This window comes from Carassius gibelio, chromosome B18 (assembly GCF_023724105.1).
Source record: "Carassius gibelio isolate Cgi1373 ecotype wild population from Czech Republic chromosome B18, carGib1.2-hapl.c, whole genome shotgun sequence".
In the NCBI taxonomy this organism is placed as follows: Eukaryota; Metazoa; Chordata; class Actinopteri; order Cypriniformes; family Cyprinidae; genus Carassius; species Carassius gibelio.
This window is the reverse complement of record NC_068413.1, coordinates 15,954,089-15,969,391: the sequence shown is the minus strand read 5'-3', so window position 1 is coordinate 15,969,391 and position 15,303 is coordinate 15,954,089. Positions and strand designations below refer to the sequence as shown.

The 15,303-nt window shown below is 40.8% G+C and overlaps 1 protein-coding gene and 1 long non-coding RNA gene across 2 annotated transcripts; one reads left to right on the top strand and one right to left on the bottom strand.

Moving 5' to 3' along the window:
• The first annotated feature begins 1,484 nt into the window (after nt 1–1,484).
• LOC127977756 (extracellular calcium-sensing receptor-like) lies at nt 1,485–5,282 on the top strand. The gene is made up of 6 exons (XM_052582870.1): nt 1,485–1,705; nt 2,041–2,332; nt 2,510–3,337; nt 3,683–3,910; nt 4,121–4,244; nt 4,369–5,282. Exons 1-6 carry the CDS (start codon nt 1,485–1,487, stop codon nt 5,280–5,282), a joined length of 2,607 nt encoding a protein of 868 aa, XP_052438830.1.
• Nucleotides 5,283–7,688: 2,406 nt separating this feature from the next.
• LOC127977817 (uncharacterized) lies at nt 7,689–9,005 on the bottom strand. Its single transcript, XR_008158363.1, has 2 exons — nt 7,913–9,005; nt 7,689–7,837 (listed from the first exon to the last, which is right to left on the bottom strand). It is a non-coding gene; the product is annotated as an uncharacterized LOC127977817 (long non-coding RNA).
• Between the last annotated feature and the right edge of the window lie 6,298 nt (nt 9,006–15,303).

Below are 15,303 nucleotides of genomic sequence, written 5' to 3'. Positions count from 1 at the left end.
ATTGCTACACAGGACCTTAATGGTAAAACCTTTTTAATCATAGTCACCCCCCCCCCCCCCATTAATAGTATATTAACATATTTATATATTTTTTTGATTACTGTATATATTACTTATTTATATTGTTTTTTACTCCTCTATCTAGCTGGTATTACAATATCCTACAGTGTTTGTTAGGGTTTTACATAAAAACAACAACAATGTGTCAATTAGGTACTTTTATTTTTTTATGACGTGAATTTTTACCAAAATGACAGTGCTCTAACAACAGTTATTAGCAGAATACATTAATAAATTTCAATTGACATTGAGCATAATTAAATAAGTAAAATAAAATAGAAACTGGAAATAGTAAAATGAAGACCAAGTTCCAGTAAAATACTGTATTTTCTTCTATGATGCCTGTAAGTCCAACATTATGTGTTTTTTGGTGATTGAGTGGCCGTTTCTCTCTGCAGATGACAAGGTTGTAGGATGTGACAGCATCTTAAATACATAACTGAGTTCATAGTTACAATGTGTCTCCTTTCATTTGTTTTAGTAAAAAAACAAAACAAAAAAAACATTAATTACATATTTTTGTTACTTAGTGGTGAAGAGGATAGAAGTATCCTTGGGCTAGTCACACTTACATGACTGGAACTTCAACTGGCACCGGCTTCTATGGTCAAACAAAAAAAACTAGAGCTTTTGAGCACCAAACCCACCAAGTACCCCTTGTTCAGGGTAAAATATACTGCTGGATCTTAATGTTGTGGGCCTGTTTTACTGTTGGAGGTCCTAGAAGTCATGTTCAGATACATAGATACATAATGTATTTAATCAGATACTAAAAGATAATAAATCTAAATCTGACTCCTCTCTCCCGGGTCCTCGCTAACACACATCATGGGCCTCGAACCTGGGTCTCCGGAATGGGAGGCGGACGCACTAACAAGGAGGCTGCATGATGATGTTGTTGCAAAATGACTGCAGCCACCAGCCTCTGTTGCTAGTGCGTCTCTTGAGATCAAGGGAGTGAAAAATTAATTGCACAGCACTTACTCACTGGCCTCTGTTACATATAAAATTCTTCTTTTATTGTTCAGCAAAAGTCAAAAGCAGAACTGACATACAGTAGATATAATCATTTGTTTGAGTCCTGTAGTCTGTTCATCTAAATGTTTAACTATCCTTTAGCAATACTTTTTTTTTAGTTCCAAGTTTTCCTGCTCACCGCCTCTAAATAAGCATTGAAATGTATTGTAAATATCTTTTATAAACTTGTTTGTTTTGTTTTTCATCTAACAACCCACAATGTAAACACCTAAATATTTTTACCATTTCTTAATATAGATTAGAAAAAGAAATGATAAGGATGGGAAAGTGACATCATGATTTCCAGAGATGCCCACTTAGCACCTCCTGCTCTTTAAAGCAACACCCCACACAACTGTCGTCATAAATTAGTAGGCAGAATGGGTGAGTGGGTCAGAAAGAGAGAGATGTGGATTACTGTAAACATCTGCCTGTATCTGTCTTTTAAATGCATCTCTACAGCTTTAGTCCACAGATCAGGTACTTGCCAGCTCCAGGGACGCTTCAAGTTAAATGGAATGTACCAGGATGGAGATGTTATACTTGGAGGCCTGTTTGAGGTTCATTTTTTCACTGTGTTCCCAGAGCTGAGCTTCAGAACTGAGCCAGATCCACCATATTGTGAAAAGTGAGTCTGGAGCCAGAATGCCTTCTTAACTATAAAATATGATAGAGACATAGATTTTAAAAAATAACAATAAAAAAATGACAAAGAAATATGCAATGTGATGTTATCTTGGCCATATATATATATATATATATATATATATATATATATATATATATATATATATATATATATATATATATATATATATTGAAACCTCTTTATATTAAAACAAATGTGTACCATAGGAGGATTCCATGATTTCTGAATTGGAATATATTAATGCTCATTTTGTATGTATTATATTTTCTGTTTAATTTTTTAACATTGGTTTATAAAAACTTTTTTTTTCTTAGATTTGATATGGAAAGCTTCCAGCAGGCACAGACAATGGCTTTTGCTATAGACGAGATCAATAATAATCAAAATCTGCTGCCTAATATCACTCTTGGTTACCATCTTTATGACAACTGTGTGATGCTAGGAATGGCATTCCGTGCTGCCATATCCCTAGTTAGTGGAACAGAAGAGAGATTATCCAACCTCAACTGCACTGGCCCTTCTCCAGTGATTGGGATTGTGGGTGATCCAGGTTCAACTCCATCCATTGCAATTTCCAGTGTTCTGGGGCTATTTCGAGTACCTATAGTAAGATGGGATGAAAAAAGTAAAAATGCACTATATGCATATTTTGTACTGTTCAATTCCATTTGTTCTATTTAGTCATTTATATCCTGAATCAATTTCTTTGATTCTCCATGAGTATGTAAATCATAATCCATTTCTCTGTCTCATGTCTTCTCTCTCTACGTCTTTCCTAATTAGGTTAGTCACTATGCCACCTGCTCCTGTTTGAGTGACAGGAAAAAGTACCCCTCTTTCTTCAGAACAATCCCCAGTGATGCCTTTCAGGTGCAAGCTATGGTTCAGATCTTAAGGCATTTTGGATGGACATGGGTTGGACTCCTCTACAGTGATGACGACTACGGCATCTATGCTTCTGTGTCCTTTAAACAGGAAATGCAGCTGTTTGGAGGTTGTGTTGCCTTTTCTGAAATCCTACCCCATGACAACAACCCCAAAGACATTCGACATATAATAGGAGTGATTCAGGCCTCTACAGCGAGAGTGTTGGTTGTTTTTTCTACTTCGTCCTATCTGATGAATTTGATGGATGAGGTGGTATTGCAAAACCTGACAGGCAGACAGTGGATTGCAAGTGAAGCATGGGCTACCTCACCTGTGTTTCACACTTCACGTTTCTTGCCATTTTTGGGAGGCACACTGGGCATTGCCATCAGACGTGGAGAGATCCAAGGACTTCAAGAGTTTTTGCTACGTCTTTGTCCCAGTAATGATCCAAGAAATAATATGTTGAAAATCTTCTGGGAAAACATGTTCAGGTGCAGTTTTAAAACTGAGGGTGCAACGACAGATGGAGGCCAAGTCAAAAAGTTGTGTACTGGACAGGAGGATCTGATCAGCACAAACACATCATACACTGATGTTTCAGGGCTGAGAGCAGCTTATAATGTCTATAAAGCAGTTTATGCCCTGGCACATGCACTTCATGACCTAATGCAGTGTGAGGAGGGTATTGGACCATTCAGTGGGAACAGATGTGCCAACATAACCAACCTAAAACCGTGGCAGGTAAGGCCCACATGTATATTGGAGATTCTGTCGAGGCATATAGTAGAGCTAAATGTGGAAAAGCAAAATCTGTGCTCTACATAGATTAATATATGATATCTTAATTAAACTGATATTGTCCCAGTTATATTATTGATATTTTAGTAATCAAAGAAAATACATTTATATTGACAACATTTCTTCATAACAATTAAATTTTTAAGAAACAGTCATTCACACATTCTTATAACAGAATTACAAAAAAGAAATTAAAGTACAATGTTGCAGTCATGTATGAATGACAATTTATAAATGTATACTTGTCATGTTTGACTTTTAAATGTGTTTTGTCTAAAAACTATACAGCTGGTTCACTACCTACAGAAAGTGAACTTCACCACAGGCTTTGGGGATCATGTGTCATTTGATAAGAATGGAGATGCACTGGCTATTTATGATGTATTGAACTGGCAGCCATTCTCTGATGGATCAATACGGGTCTACACAGTTGGTGTAGTAAATGAAGGGGCAGGGAAAGGGAAGGTGCTTTCACTGAATGAGGATGCATTATACTGGAACTTTCAGTTTAAAAAAGTAATCATTTTCAGTTATTTATTAAATTATAAATTATATATATATATATATATATATATATATATATATATATATATATATATATATATATATATAAAAACATGTTACATTCATTCTTATGTATCATAAAAATGAAACTATTACACAATATTAAGCATTCACTTTATCACTGTGTGCTAATAAATAACAACATATGTTGTCCACTGATAGCCCCCACGGTCTGTGTGCAGTGAGAGCTGCCCACCAGGCACCAGAAAAGCCATGAGGAAGGGACTTCCTGTCTGCTGTTTTGACTGCCTTCCATGTGCAGATGGACAGATTTCTAATACAACAGGTGAGGAGATTATTGTGGGCAAAATATAATTGTAACTGAATGAAACTTGAGATTTATTACAAAATTATTTCTTGTTTATTTCTTGTTTTCTATGTTTTTTTTTGTTTTTTTTTTTTACTTACAGATACAATTGAGTGTACTGCATGCCCAGATGAGTTCTGGTCCAATCCAGATAAGAACCAGTGTGTCCCCAAAGATGTAGAGTTTCTATCCTATGAGGATCCTCTAGGCATCTCTCTAACTACTGCATCGCTGCTTGGCATCTGCATCTGCACTCTTGTAATGGTCATCTTTGCTCATCATCGTAACACTCCCATAGTACGAGCCAACAATTCAGAGCTTAGCTTTCTGCTGCTATTGTCACTCAAACTGTGTTTCCTGTGTGTGCTGCTGTTCATTGGCCGGCCAAAGTTGTGGACATGTCAGTTAAGACATGCTGTGTTTGGCATAAGCTTTGTCCTGTGTGTCTCCAGCATCCTGGTCAAGACTATGGTAGTAATAGCAGTATTCAAGTCATCTCGGCCAGAAGGCAAAGGCCAGATGAAATGGTTTGGAGTTGCTCAACAAAGATGCACAGTTTTGGTCCTAACAGCCCTCCAGGTTGTGATATGTGCAGTCTGGCTATCAACTGCCTCTCCAACACCCCATAAAAACAACCAGTATACTCGCTCTAAAATAGTATATGAATGTGCTATAGGCTCAGTAGCTGGTTTTTCTATGCTGCTGGGATACATTGGGCTGTTGGCAGCAGTCAGCTTCCTGTTAGCCTTCCTGGCAAGAAATCTACCAGATAATTTTAATGAAGCAAAGTTTATCACTTTTAGCATGTTGATATTCTGTGCTGTGTGGATTTCATTTGTTCCAGCATATGTGAGCTCACCAGGAAAATATGCAGTGGCTGTCGAGATATTTGCTATTCTAGCTTCCAGTTTTGGATTACTGGTGGCCATATTTGCCCCTAAGTGCTACATCATCCTTTTACATCCAGAGAGGAACACTAAAAAAGCCATCATGGGAAGAGAGACACAAAATAAATAGTTTTACATTATTGTTTACTCTAATAATTTTTGGGGTTCACCACTGTAAAAACAAACAAACAAACAAAAAAACAAAAAAACAAACAAACATCATTATCATTAAAATACAAGTTATTCTTTCACTTGCTTTAAAATTACACTATTTATGTACAGTATATTTTAAACAATAACCTCTTTTATACTTTTATAAAACTGTAACACTTAAGTTGAGAGACTTTTTATTAAATCATACAATGTATATATGCGTTATGTGGCCAAACAAACAGCCTATTACCGTTGCCTTTGTAATAGATTTGCTTATGAATCAAGAACAAGGCATTTGTAGCTGTATTTATAAACTGCTTAATAATGACTATTAATGTTGGGATAATGCTTTATAAAGGATGAACTGACTATTTACTAATGCTTACCTAATGATTCATAGCATGCATTTATTATAAAGTGTTATCCAATATTATAATATAACATTAGAACATACTTAAAAATCTACCTAAAATTTAGAAAGTAAATTTCAAAATGTGATAGTCGTAGGCTGCAGCCTAATGAATAAAAATGTTAAATACATAAACAAATTCACATAAAGGCTCTTAAAGGGATATACTCCAGCCCAAAATAAAAATTTTGTCATTAATCACTTATGTCCATGTTGGTCCAAACCCGTAAAAGCTTTGTTCATCTTCGGAACACAATTTAAGATATTTTGGATGAAAATCCAGAGGCTTGAGACTGTCCCATAGACTGCCAAGTAAGTTACACTGTCAAGGTCCAAAAAATGTATGAAAAGCATCATCAGAATACTCCATCTGCCATCAGTAGTTCAACCATAACATTATGAAGTGACGAGAATACTTTTTGTATAAAACAAAAATAATGACTTTATTCAACAATTCATTTGTCAACAATCTCCTCTGTGTCTCTCCACCAGTGGTGGCTGGTGCAAAAGAAATTGGTGTGGGGGTGCAAACAACAGTAATTCAAAGTGTTAGTAACGCAGTAATGTAAAAGCCATTTATCAGGTAAGGATGTATAATTACTGCTAGGCTAAACAGCTTAGCTTCATGACTGTTAAAGCATGCAATAAACGTACCACAAATCAGTGAATTTTAGTTCAATTTGGGTTTATTATCTGTAATGAAAAAATCAAGGAAATCATAAAAAAAAAAGTTGCATAATCACTGGCCAATAGAACTACTTTAAAATAAATTTAGCTTTCCTTTCTTTCTGGTTTGCAAATTTCTCAATGACCTTCTGGTTAAAGTAATTTCAGTCACCAGTCTCTTTTCCATTGACAACGTGGCTAATGTATTCAGACTGTCTTGGGTCAAGCTATTTCTCAGAAAAGTTTTAATTATTTTCAAGGTTGAGAAGCACCTCTCAGCTTCTGCTGTAGTCATGGGTAGTTACAAGAATCTTTAGGAGAGTTACAGTCTCTGAAAAGACTTCCTCAAGATTGTTCTGCATAAACAGGTGGAGTAGGTCCAAAGCACCACAACAGGCTCTGAACTCTTGCAGTAGATGAGACTAAGCTCTGTCTTCAGCTTTCTCCCGTCGAGCACTGCATAGGTCTTCAAAGTCCTGCCCAGTGCATCTTCAGGAAACACCATTGAGTACCGTTCAAACCCGTTTGCTTGCAGCACAGTGGCACTATTGAGGTGGTCTGTGAAGGAGAACCTTTCCAATGTGTGTCTGAGTATGGTATCACAGACCTACACAGTAAAGGATAAAAATATAAATTATGTAGTGATGACAACATGTCAGTTTCAAATTAAAATAACAAATTTGAATCCATAATTTCTCAAAACTTCATAAACATGTTCCTTCTTAGAATTTTTCTGATGTTCATGCTAACACCAATTTTTAAAACACCAGCCATTTATTTTAATCAAACTCAGAGATGAAGGCTGTAAAAATGTAAAGGTGGTCCACAAGAGGAAACCGAAGAAAAACAAATAATTTTACATCAGTTTAAAGACTGTGTAAATTATTATTATTTTCTTTTCTTTCTTTTTTTTACATAATGCTTCTATAATGAGACACTTAAGGAGTATTATTTGAAAAGAGACATGGTCATTGTATAACTGTATCATCTACACAAGCCATTGTGCCTGCAACAAATTAATTTGCAACAAGTTAAATTGCATTGTTTCATTTAACTTCTTTGGGTAATTGTCTTTGGTGACTACAATAGTATTGCTCCACACATTGATCCCACAAACATGGAATAGTAATCCTCTCATAGTAAAGTTATCAGAACCAAATTATCATAATTATTTATATGCATTCATATTATGTAAATGTTTCTTTATCTTAAGGATCTACTCTTTGCTACAATACTTAAGCTTTTTTTTTTTTTTTTATAAAATCAAAGAGATTTACAAGTACACATAGAAAATAAATAAACAAGCAGTTTAACTTGTTGGTGATGGTTTATTTTGACTGCAATAAAAACTAATTTCTGCTGCAATCCGTTCATGGACCTCTGGACTGAGTGACCGCCACCTCTTCGGTTGAGAACCACCTTCACTGCTTTGGTCAACCAGGGAATGGAGATAATTTCTGTAGATGAATAAGAAAACATATCAATAATAATAATAATAATAATAATAATAATAAATGCAAAATAAGGAATACAGCTGCTATCTGATCTTCTGTATATCCTGCTGGAACTGCTGGATGATCCCCCTGATGTGGATTGAATCTATGTCCTTCTTCTGGAGTTTGGCATAGAGGAGGTCCACATGTTGCATGATGTTATGGAAAAGTTGCAGAAAATAAAATAAAATCCTAATCCTCCAGCAGCATGGCAAAGGCTCCTGCCTCTCTGACGGTAACAGGGTCAAAGTCACCTGAGTCTCGTATAGTTTGAAAACAGCAGATGAGGTCCTCTCTGTGCTCAAACACTGAATTGATGGCACGGCTGTGGAAGTTCCATCCGACTTTGCTTGTTTGTAGTCTATGGGCAACTACTTTATCAAGGACATCGGTGCGCTTGGGTGATCTTGAGAAAAAGCTGTCAAATCCTCCAAGGTCAGAAAAAAGAACTCTCACTTTGGGTATGTGAGAAGTGGCCTGTTGCATTATCAGATTGAGCTGATGTGCATAGCATTGGATGTAATTGGCATTTGGGTACACATCTTGCATCTTCCTTTGAACACCTGCAGTGGCTCCATCATACACTTGGGAGATGAGTTTATTCTTCTGATCCTTTGGAAGGATGACAGCAAGATGCTCTTTTAGTGCTGTGGCGATGGAATCAGCTGTAGCTGAACGCAGAAGAATAAACAAAAAAAAACTCTCATGTACGTTATTTTTAGCATCAATGTACCACAGCACAAGCACAAATTGACACTGTGTGGCAATATCGGTGGTCTCACCGGCATGGATTGAGAGAAAGTCACTGCTCTGTGCTTCTTGGATTATGTGCTCCCTAACAACAGACAACATTCAGTCCAACAGCTCGTTTGAAGTTTCCTTAAACACAGTGGCAACAAAATCGACCAGGCCACGAATATCCCAAGATTGTCTGATGTCTCGTTCTCGTCATGACCATGCAAAGCCAGCTCAAACACGAAACAAAATATCACACAGTCTGTTATTCTAGACAGAATATTTTTGTGACCTCTTCATTGTGCCTTCTAATGCCAATCCTGTAGCCTTCATCTAGCTGTTCAGCAATGCTATGCTAATTCTAGGTTCGGGCCATTCCCAAGCTTGGAGCCCTTCCCCGGACAGCACGCCAAATACGCATACCATACCTCAGCTAATTATATGTAAGCGTGAACTCATGAATCACATTCACCTGAAAACAATCACACACAGCTGCCACCAATTACACACACTCAGCACAATCATCAGACACTTTTCAATCAGTTTTCAAATTCTTGTTTAAGTTTATAGCTTTAATAATATTGTTTTTTAGTTTATAGTTTTCATAGTTGTTTCAGTTTATAGTTTTCATAATCCTATTTCTGTTTTTAGATTTCATAGTTTAGTCTTTTTCTTGCTTTGCCATGTTACTCGTGTTTCGACCCTTTGCTCAGGATTCTGGATTACCCACTTGCTTAGCCCTCTAGATATTGTTCATTCATCATAGACCCACGCGTGCCCTAGGAACATTCTTTGTCTTGCCCTATACATACACCTCTTTGGCAGTATTTGACCCATGCCTGTTGTGACCACATCTCTGTGTAATAAAAGCTTGCACATGGGATCCACACATCTCACGACTCGTCAGCCCCATTACAGCTATAAGACAGGCTATGCCTATAAAATAACAAATAAGTTACATAAATTTTAAATAGGTATACAAAACTGGAAATGACTAAATAAACATGCATAATATATAAACAAATAAATAAGAAGTGTAGAATGTTTATTAGCAAAATGAGTAAGAAAGCTTGGAGGCACGACATACACCTCTAAGTCAAATAAAATAAATAAATTGCACAACAATTAAATAAAGTAAAAATCAGCAAACAATGTGGAGCCAATTTAATAAGAAACAAATGTTTAAAAAAAAACTTCCGAATAGAGATTTTTTTCCTAACCGACACTCGTTAATCGATTATTAGCCATTAACAGAAAAGATTATTTTAAATAAGTCAAATTGAGTGACCCGTTAAGAATACTAACATTTGTTTTCCGTGAATTCATTTTGCATGTGCAAAAAGCAGCACACAAGAGAACATGAGGATTCACATGGTCATCACATCACCCACCTGCAGTGCTTCTATATATATATATGTATGTTACCGATAACCAGGACAGGAGGCTGAAAGTATAAGAAACTCAGTTAATAGAGGCACAAGCAGAAGAGCAGGTAGTTTAGGGTGAGGCAATGGTGCTGGAGGCAGTGATGAAGGGATCCGTTGGTGAAGGGATCAAGACTCTGGAAGTAGTGGACACACACACACGCACACAGGATGAAGACTTGGAGACTGCTGGAGAGAGGTAAGTAGAGTGATAGTTAGTCCTTAGAGTAAGCACACAGGTTAGACCTTGTTCCGAACGAGACCGGACGCTGACTGTGTGTGTGTGTGTGTATGTGGTATTTGTAGTGAGCTGGTGATTGCAGGTGGATGAGAAGCAGGTGGGAGTGATTAGTACTCAGGTGAGGGAGTGTGCTGTGATTAGTTGGTGATGGAGCCTGGCGTCTCTGTTACAGTACCCCCCTCCCCACGGCCCACTCCTGAGGGCCAAGGACCCTGACAACGTGGTGGACATCCTCTTCCTTGTGGAGCCAGTCTTTCAGGGTGATTGGAGTGGAAGGTGTCTAGTAGGTTTGGATCCAGGATGTCATTGCGTGGGACCCATGAGCTTTCCTATGGACCATATCCTTCCCAGTCCTCTTAAGTTCTCAAGTTGTCCACCACGCCGCCGGGACTCCAGGATGTCATGAACCTCGTAGGCAGCTCCGTCATCAAGGAGGAGAGGAAGGGGGGCTTAGGCTACACCAGGCTGTGTGGAGGGAGAAACAGAAGGATGGTAATATTTAAAGAGTGAAACATGGAAAGTGGGTTGAATCCGGTATCAGGTAGTAGGTGGAGCTTGAAAGTGACCAGATTGATCTGCTCGGTGATGGTAAATGGTCCAATGAATCTGGGACTAAGCTTGCGGCATGGTAGGCACAGGCGGATGTCCCGGGTTGACATCCAGACCTTCTGTCCAGGTTGGTATTCCAGGGCGTTAGAGCGACGAAGGTCAGCTGTCATCCTGCGCCTATGTAGGGTCCGTTGCAGTTGGTGGTGGGCCACGTCCCAGACCCTCTCGCTTTCACAGAACCAGAAGTCAATCGATGGGATGTCTGAGGGTTCACCTGACCAAGGAAAGATCAGTGGTTGGTAGCCAAGCACGCACTGGAATGGAGTGACCATTTCCATGGCCGTGGGTAGACCTTTCAAGGGAAGACAACATGATTTAGAGAACCAATCAACTATAACAAGGTTACAAGTGTTGTTTGTCAGAGGGAGGCAGATCTGTGATGAAGTCCACCCCTAGGTGTGACCACAGGCAGTTCGGGACGGGCAGAGGGTGGAGCTTGCCTGATGATAGGTGCTGTGGAGTCTTGGAAATGGCGCAGTCTTTACATCTGTGCACGTACCTTCTGATGTCCGATGCCATGTTGGGCCACCAGAAGTGTTCCCTTAGCAGCGAGAGGGTTTCATTGACCCCCTGGTGACCAGTACCAAGAGACGTGTGTGCAGAGTGGATGAGTGGAGTGCGCTGTCTCCTGTGGATGTATTGCCATCCTGGTGGCCAGGCCCCACCAATGGCGGAGTGTTGGTGAAGGGATTGGAGGAGGGTAGGGTCTTGGCTGACCAGATCATAGGACTGACGATTACCTTCTCAGGAAGTAGAGGTTCAGGTTCTTCTAGGCTTTCCACCAGGGCGTGACATAGGGCATCAGCCTTGATGTTCTTGGCCCCTGGGCGGTACGAGATGGAGAAGTTGAAGCGGGTGAAGAATAGCGTCCAGCAGGCCTGTCTTGGATTAAGCCTGTTGGCTATGCGTAGATACTCTAGGTTTTGATGGTCTAGGAAACTAGGAGAACTAGGAAAGGGTGTTTGGCTCCCTCCGGCCAATAACTCCACTCATAATTGAGCTTCTGAGAAAAGAAGGCACATGGATGGAGGCGGCTGGGACTCCCCTGCTGCTGGGACAGGACCGATCCCACTCCGGTGGTGGAGGCGTCGACTTCGACGATGAAGGGTCGATTGAGGTCAGGATGCACCAGGTTTGGAGCGGTAGTGAAAGCCTCCTTGAGAGAGTTGAAGGCCTCCGTGGCGGCTGGGGTCCAGGACAGAGACTTGGGTTTATTACGGAGGAGGCTGATGAGAAGGTTGGTGATGGAGATGTAATTCTGGATGAAATGCCGGTAGAAATTGGCAAAGCCAATGAATCGTTGGAGTTATTTGATTGTGGTAGGAGTGGGTCAGTTCTTGACAGTGTTCACCTTCCCCTCGTCCATCCGGTTGCCACTGCTATTGATGTTATACCCAAGTAACTGCACTGAGGGCTGATGGAAGGAGTATTTCTCTGCCTTGAGGTATAGGTGGAAGGCCCTCAGGCATTGCAGGACCTCCGCAATGTGGCGATGATGTTCTGCTAAGCTCCGGGAGTAAATGAGGATGTCATTTATGTAGACGAGGATGAACTTGTGGAGGAACTCCCGGAGCCCCTTATTTATGAAATCCTGGAATACGGAGGGAGCTTGACAAGCCCATACAGCATCACCAAGTACTCATAGTGGCCAGTAGGGGTGATGAAAGCAGTTTTCCACTCATCCTCCTCACGTATCCGGATGAGGATATAAGGGCTGCAGAGGTCCAACTTTGTGAACACAGTGGCACCATGGAGATATTCCAGGGCAGCTGGGATGAGGGGAAGAGGAAAACGTAATTTAACAGTTATATTGTTGAAGGCACGGTAATCAATGCAGGGCCGCAAGCCTCCGTCCTTCTTTTCCACAAAGAAAATGCTGGATGCAGCAGGGGAGGTAGATTGACGGATGTAACCTTGCGCCAGCGCCTCCTTAATGTAGTCCTTCACAGCCTTCTCTTCCAGGATGGAAAGGGGATAGATCCTTCCTTTAGGCACTGGTTCACCCGGAAGAAGATCGATGGCACAATCCCATGGCCTGTGTGGAGGCAGCTTGGAGGCCCGTTTGGGGCAGAATACGTCACTGAAGGGGGCGTTGTACAGGGGGGTTGGAATGGCTATGGATTGCTTTTCTACCGGGCTCTCAATGGATGTGGTACAGACAGGTAGAGGTTCCGGGAAGAGTTTGGCTGGAAAAGGGAATCCAGTGATACAGCCCTAGAAACAGGAGTCGCCCCACTTCAGGATTTCACCTGTCTTCCATGAAATAACTAGGGTTATGCTGCTACAACCACGGGCACCCTAGGATTGACATCAGTGGTGGATTCCTCCAGAACCAGCAGATGGATCTCCTCCTTATGAAGTAGCCGGTTTAGAGGGTTATCGGACCAACACTATGATGAATGCATCTTCAACTCATCTTCAATCTCGCTGACCTAGAATTGAGGAGGGCAGAGAATGGAAGAGAGATCTCAGCGGCAGTAAGTGTCACTATAGTGGTGAGTGGTTTCAATTGATACTTCGAAGGGAGATTGGCACTCACCATGGGACGAGGAGGACGGACGGACGGGGCATACGGAGATGATATGCCCGCTGACCTAGAATTGAGGAGGGCAGAGAATGGAAGAGAGATGTCAGCTGCAGTAAGTGTCACTATAGTGGTGAGTGGTTTCAATTGATACTTCGAAGGGAGAATGGCACTCACCATGGGACGAGGAGGACGGATGGGGCATACGGAGATGATATGCCCCAGAGATGCACAGTAGAGACATAGATTCTGGGCAAGGCGTCTTTGCCGTTCAGCAGCAGTGAATCGGTAAGAGTCGACGAGCATGGGCTCGCTTGCTGGTTCTGGGGAGCTGACGATCTCAGGTCGGCAGAGTGGCGAGTTTGAATACGCCTGACCCTGGTGCTCTTGGAGGCACGACTGCATACGGGTGGCAAAGCGGATGGAGAGTTGAATGAAGTGTTCGAGCCAGATGGTGTCCTTGTATGCAGCGAGATGCAACCGCACTTAAGGTTCCAATCCCTGACGGTAGGTGGTCAGCAAGGTCTGCTCATTCCATCCACATCGTTGCTGCAAGACTCCTGAACTTAAGAGCATATTCATTGACAGACATTTCTCCTTTAAATTATAAAGCTTCTCACCAATAGAAGAATCCCATGCGGGTCTGCCAAAAACTTCTCAGAAATGGTTGATGAAGCTAGAATAAGACTGGATAACAGGGTTATTTTGTGTCCAAATAGAATCGGCCCACTGAAGTGCTTTATCTTGGAGTTGAGATATCAGAAAGGCCACTTTAGATCGTTCGGTGAGGGCATCTCCAGGACCAGCGAGCATTGGAGCAGGAATCCGCTGCAATCCTCCGAACCAGAGTAGGGCAGGTGAGGAAGTGGTGGTGTTGTCAGCTGAAGTGCTCGCAGGTGATGGGGATGCCGGAAGAGTGGTGAGTGTTCAACGCAAAGCGTCAACAAGGTCCTGGAAGGGGTCCGTGAGGCTCATGCTTGTGCCGATCGGTCTTGGTCAGGTCTTCTTTTACGGAAAACCAGGACAGGAGGCTGAAAGTATAAGAAACTCAGTTAATTGAGGCACTAGCAGAGGAGCAGGTAGTGTAGGGTGAGGCAATGGTGCTGGAGGCAGTGATGAAGGGATCTGTTGGTGAAGGGTTCAAGACTCTGGAGGTAGTGGACACACATACATGCACACGATGAAGACTTGGAGACTTTGAGATCGCTGGAGAGAGGTAAGTAGAGTGGTAGTTAATCCTTAGAGTAAGCACACAGGTTAGACCTTGTTGTGTATGAGACGTATATATATATTAGTGGTGGGCCGTTATCGGTGTTAATGTGCTGCATTAACGTGAGACTCTTAGCGGGCGATAAAAAAAATATCGTCGTTAATCTATTCTCAAAGTTGGGTTGGGAGCTGGGTCTATACTATGCAAGCTATGATGACTTTCACCTTTATATTTTATATAACTCACTGGCTGAGGCCAGCCTAAAAAGATACTCAGGACAGTTGACGGGCCACTGCTGCGCATCATCACGAAAGCGTATCTTTTTCATGTTTTTAAGCCTTACCGCTTGTCGATTTAAACATTAAAGCATCCAAACACAAGATGTGAAAAAACTGAACAGAGTAGCTGGTTAATCGCGCGCTGTCTTTTCTATGTAGTAATGATATACCTATTCTCATAACTCAGATACATTCAGAAACTGATGTGTTTAACCCTTTAACTGTCACCCCCATTTTTGAACATAGACGTGAAAGTACACTATTCACACTTAAATTGTTATAATTCATAAACGCTTTTGAATGCAGACCAAAGGTTGGTCTCTTTTTAAAGAAGACAATCTCCAGATTTAAAAAAATGGAAGCATATAAATGTTATAGAATTTTAAATTTACTGTAAAGAAAATGTTCT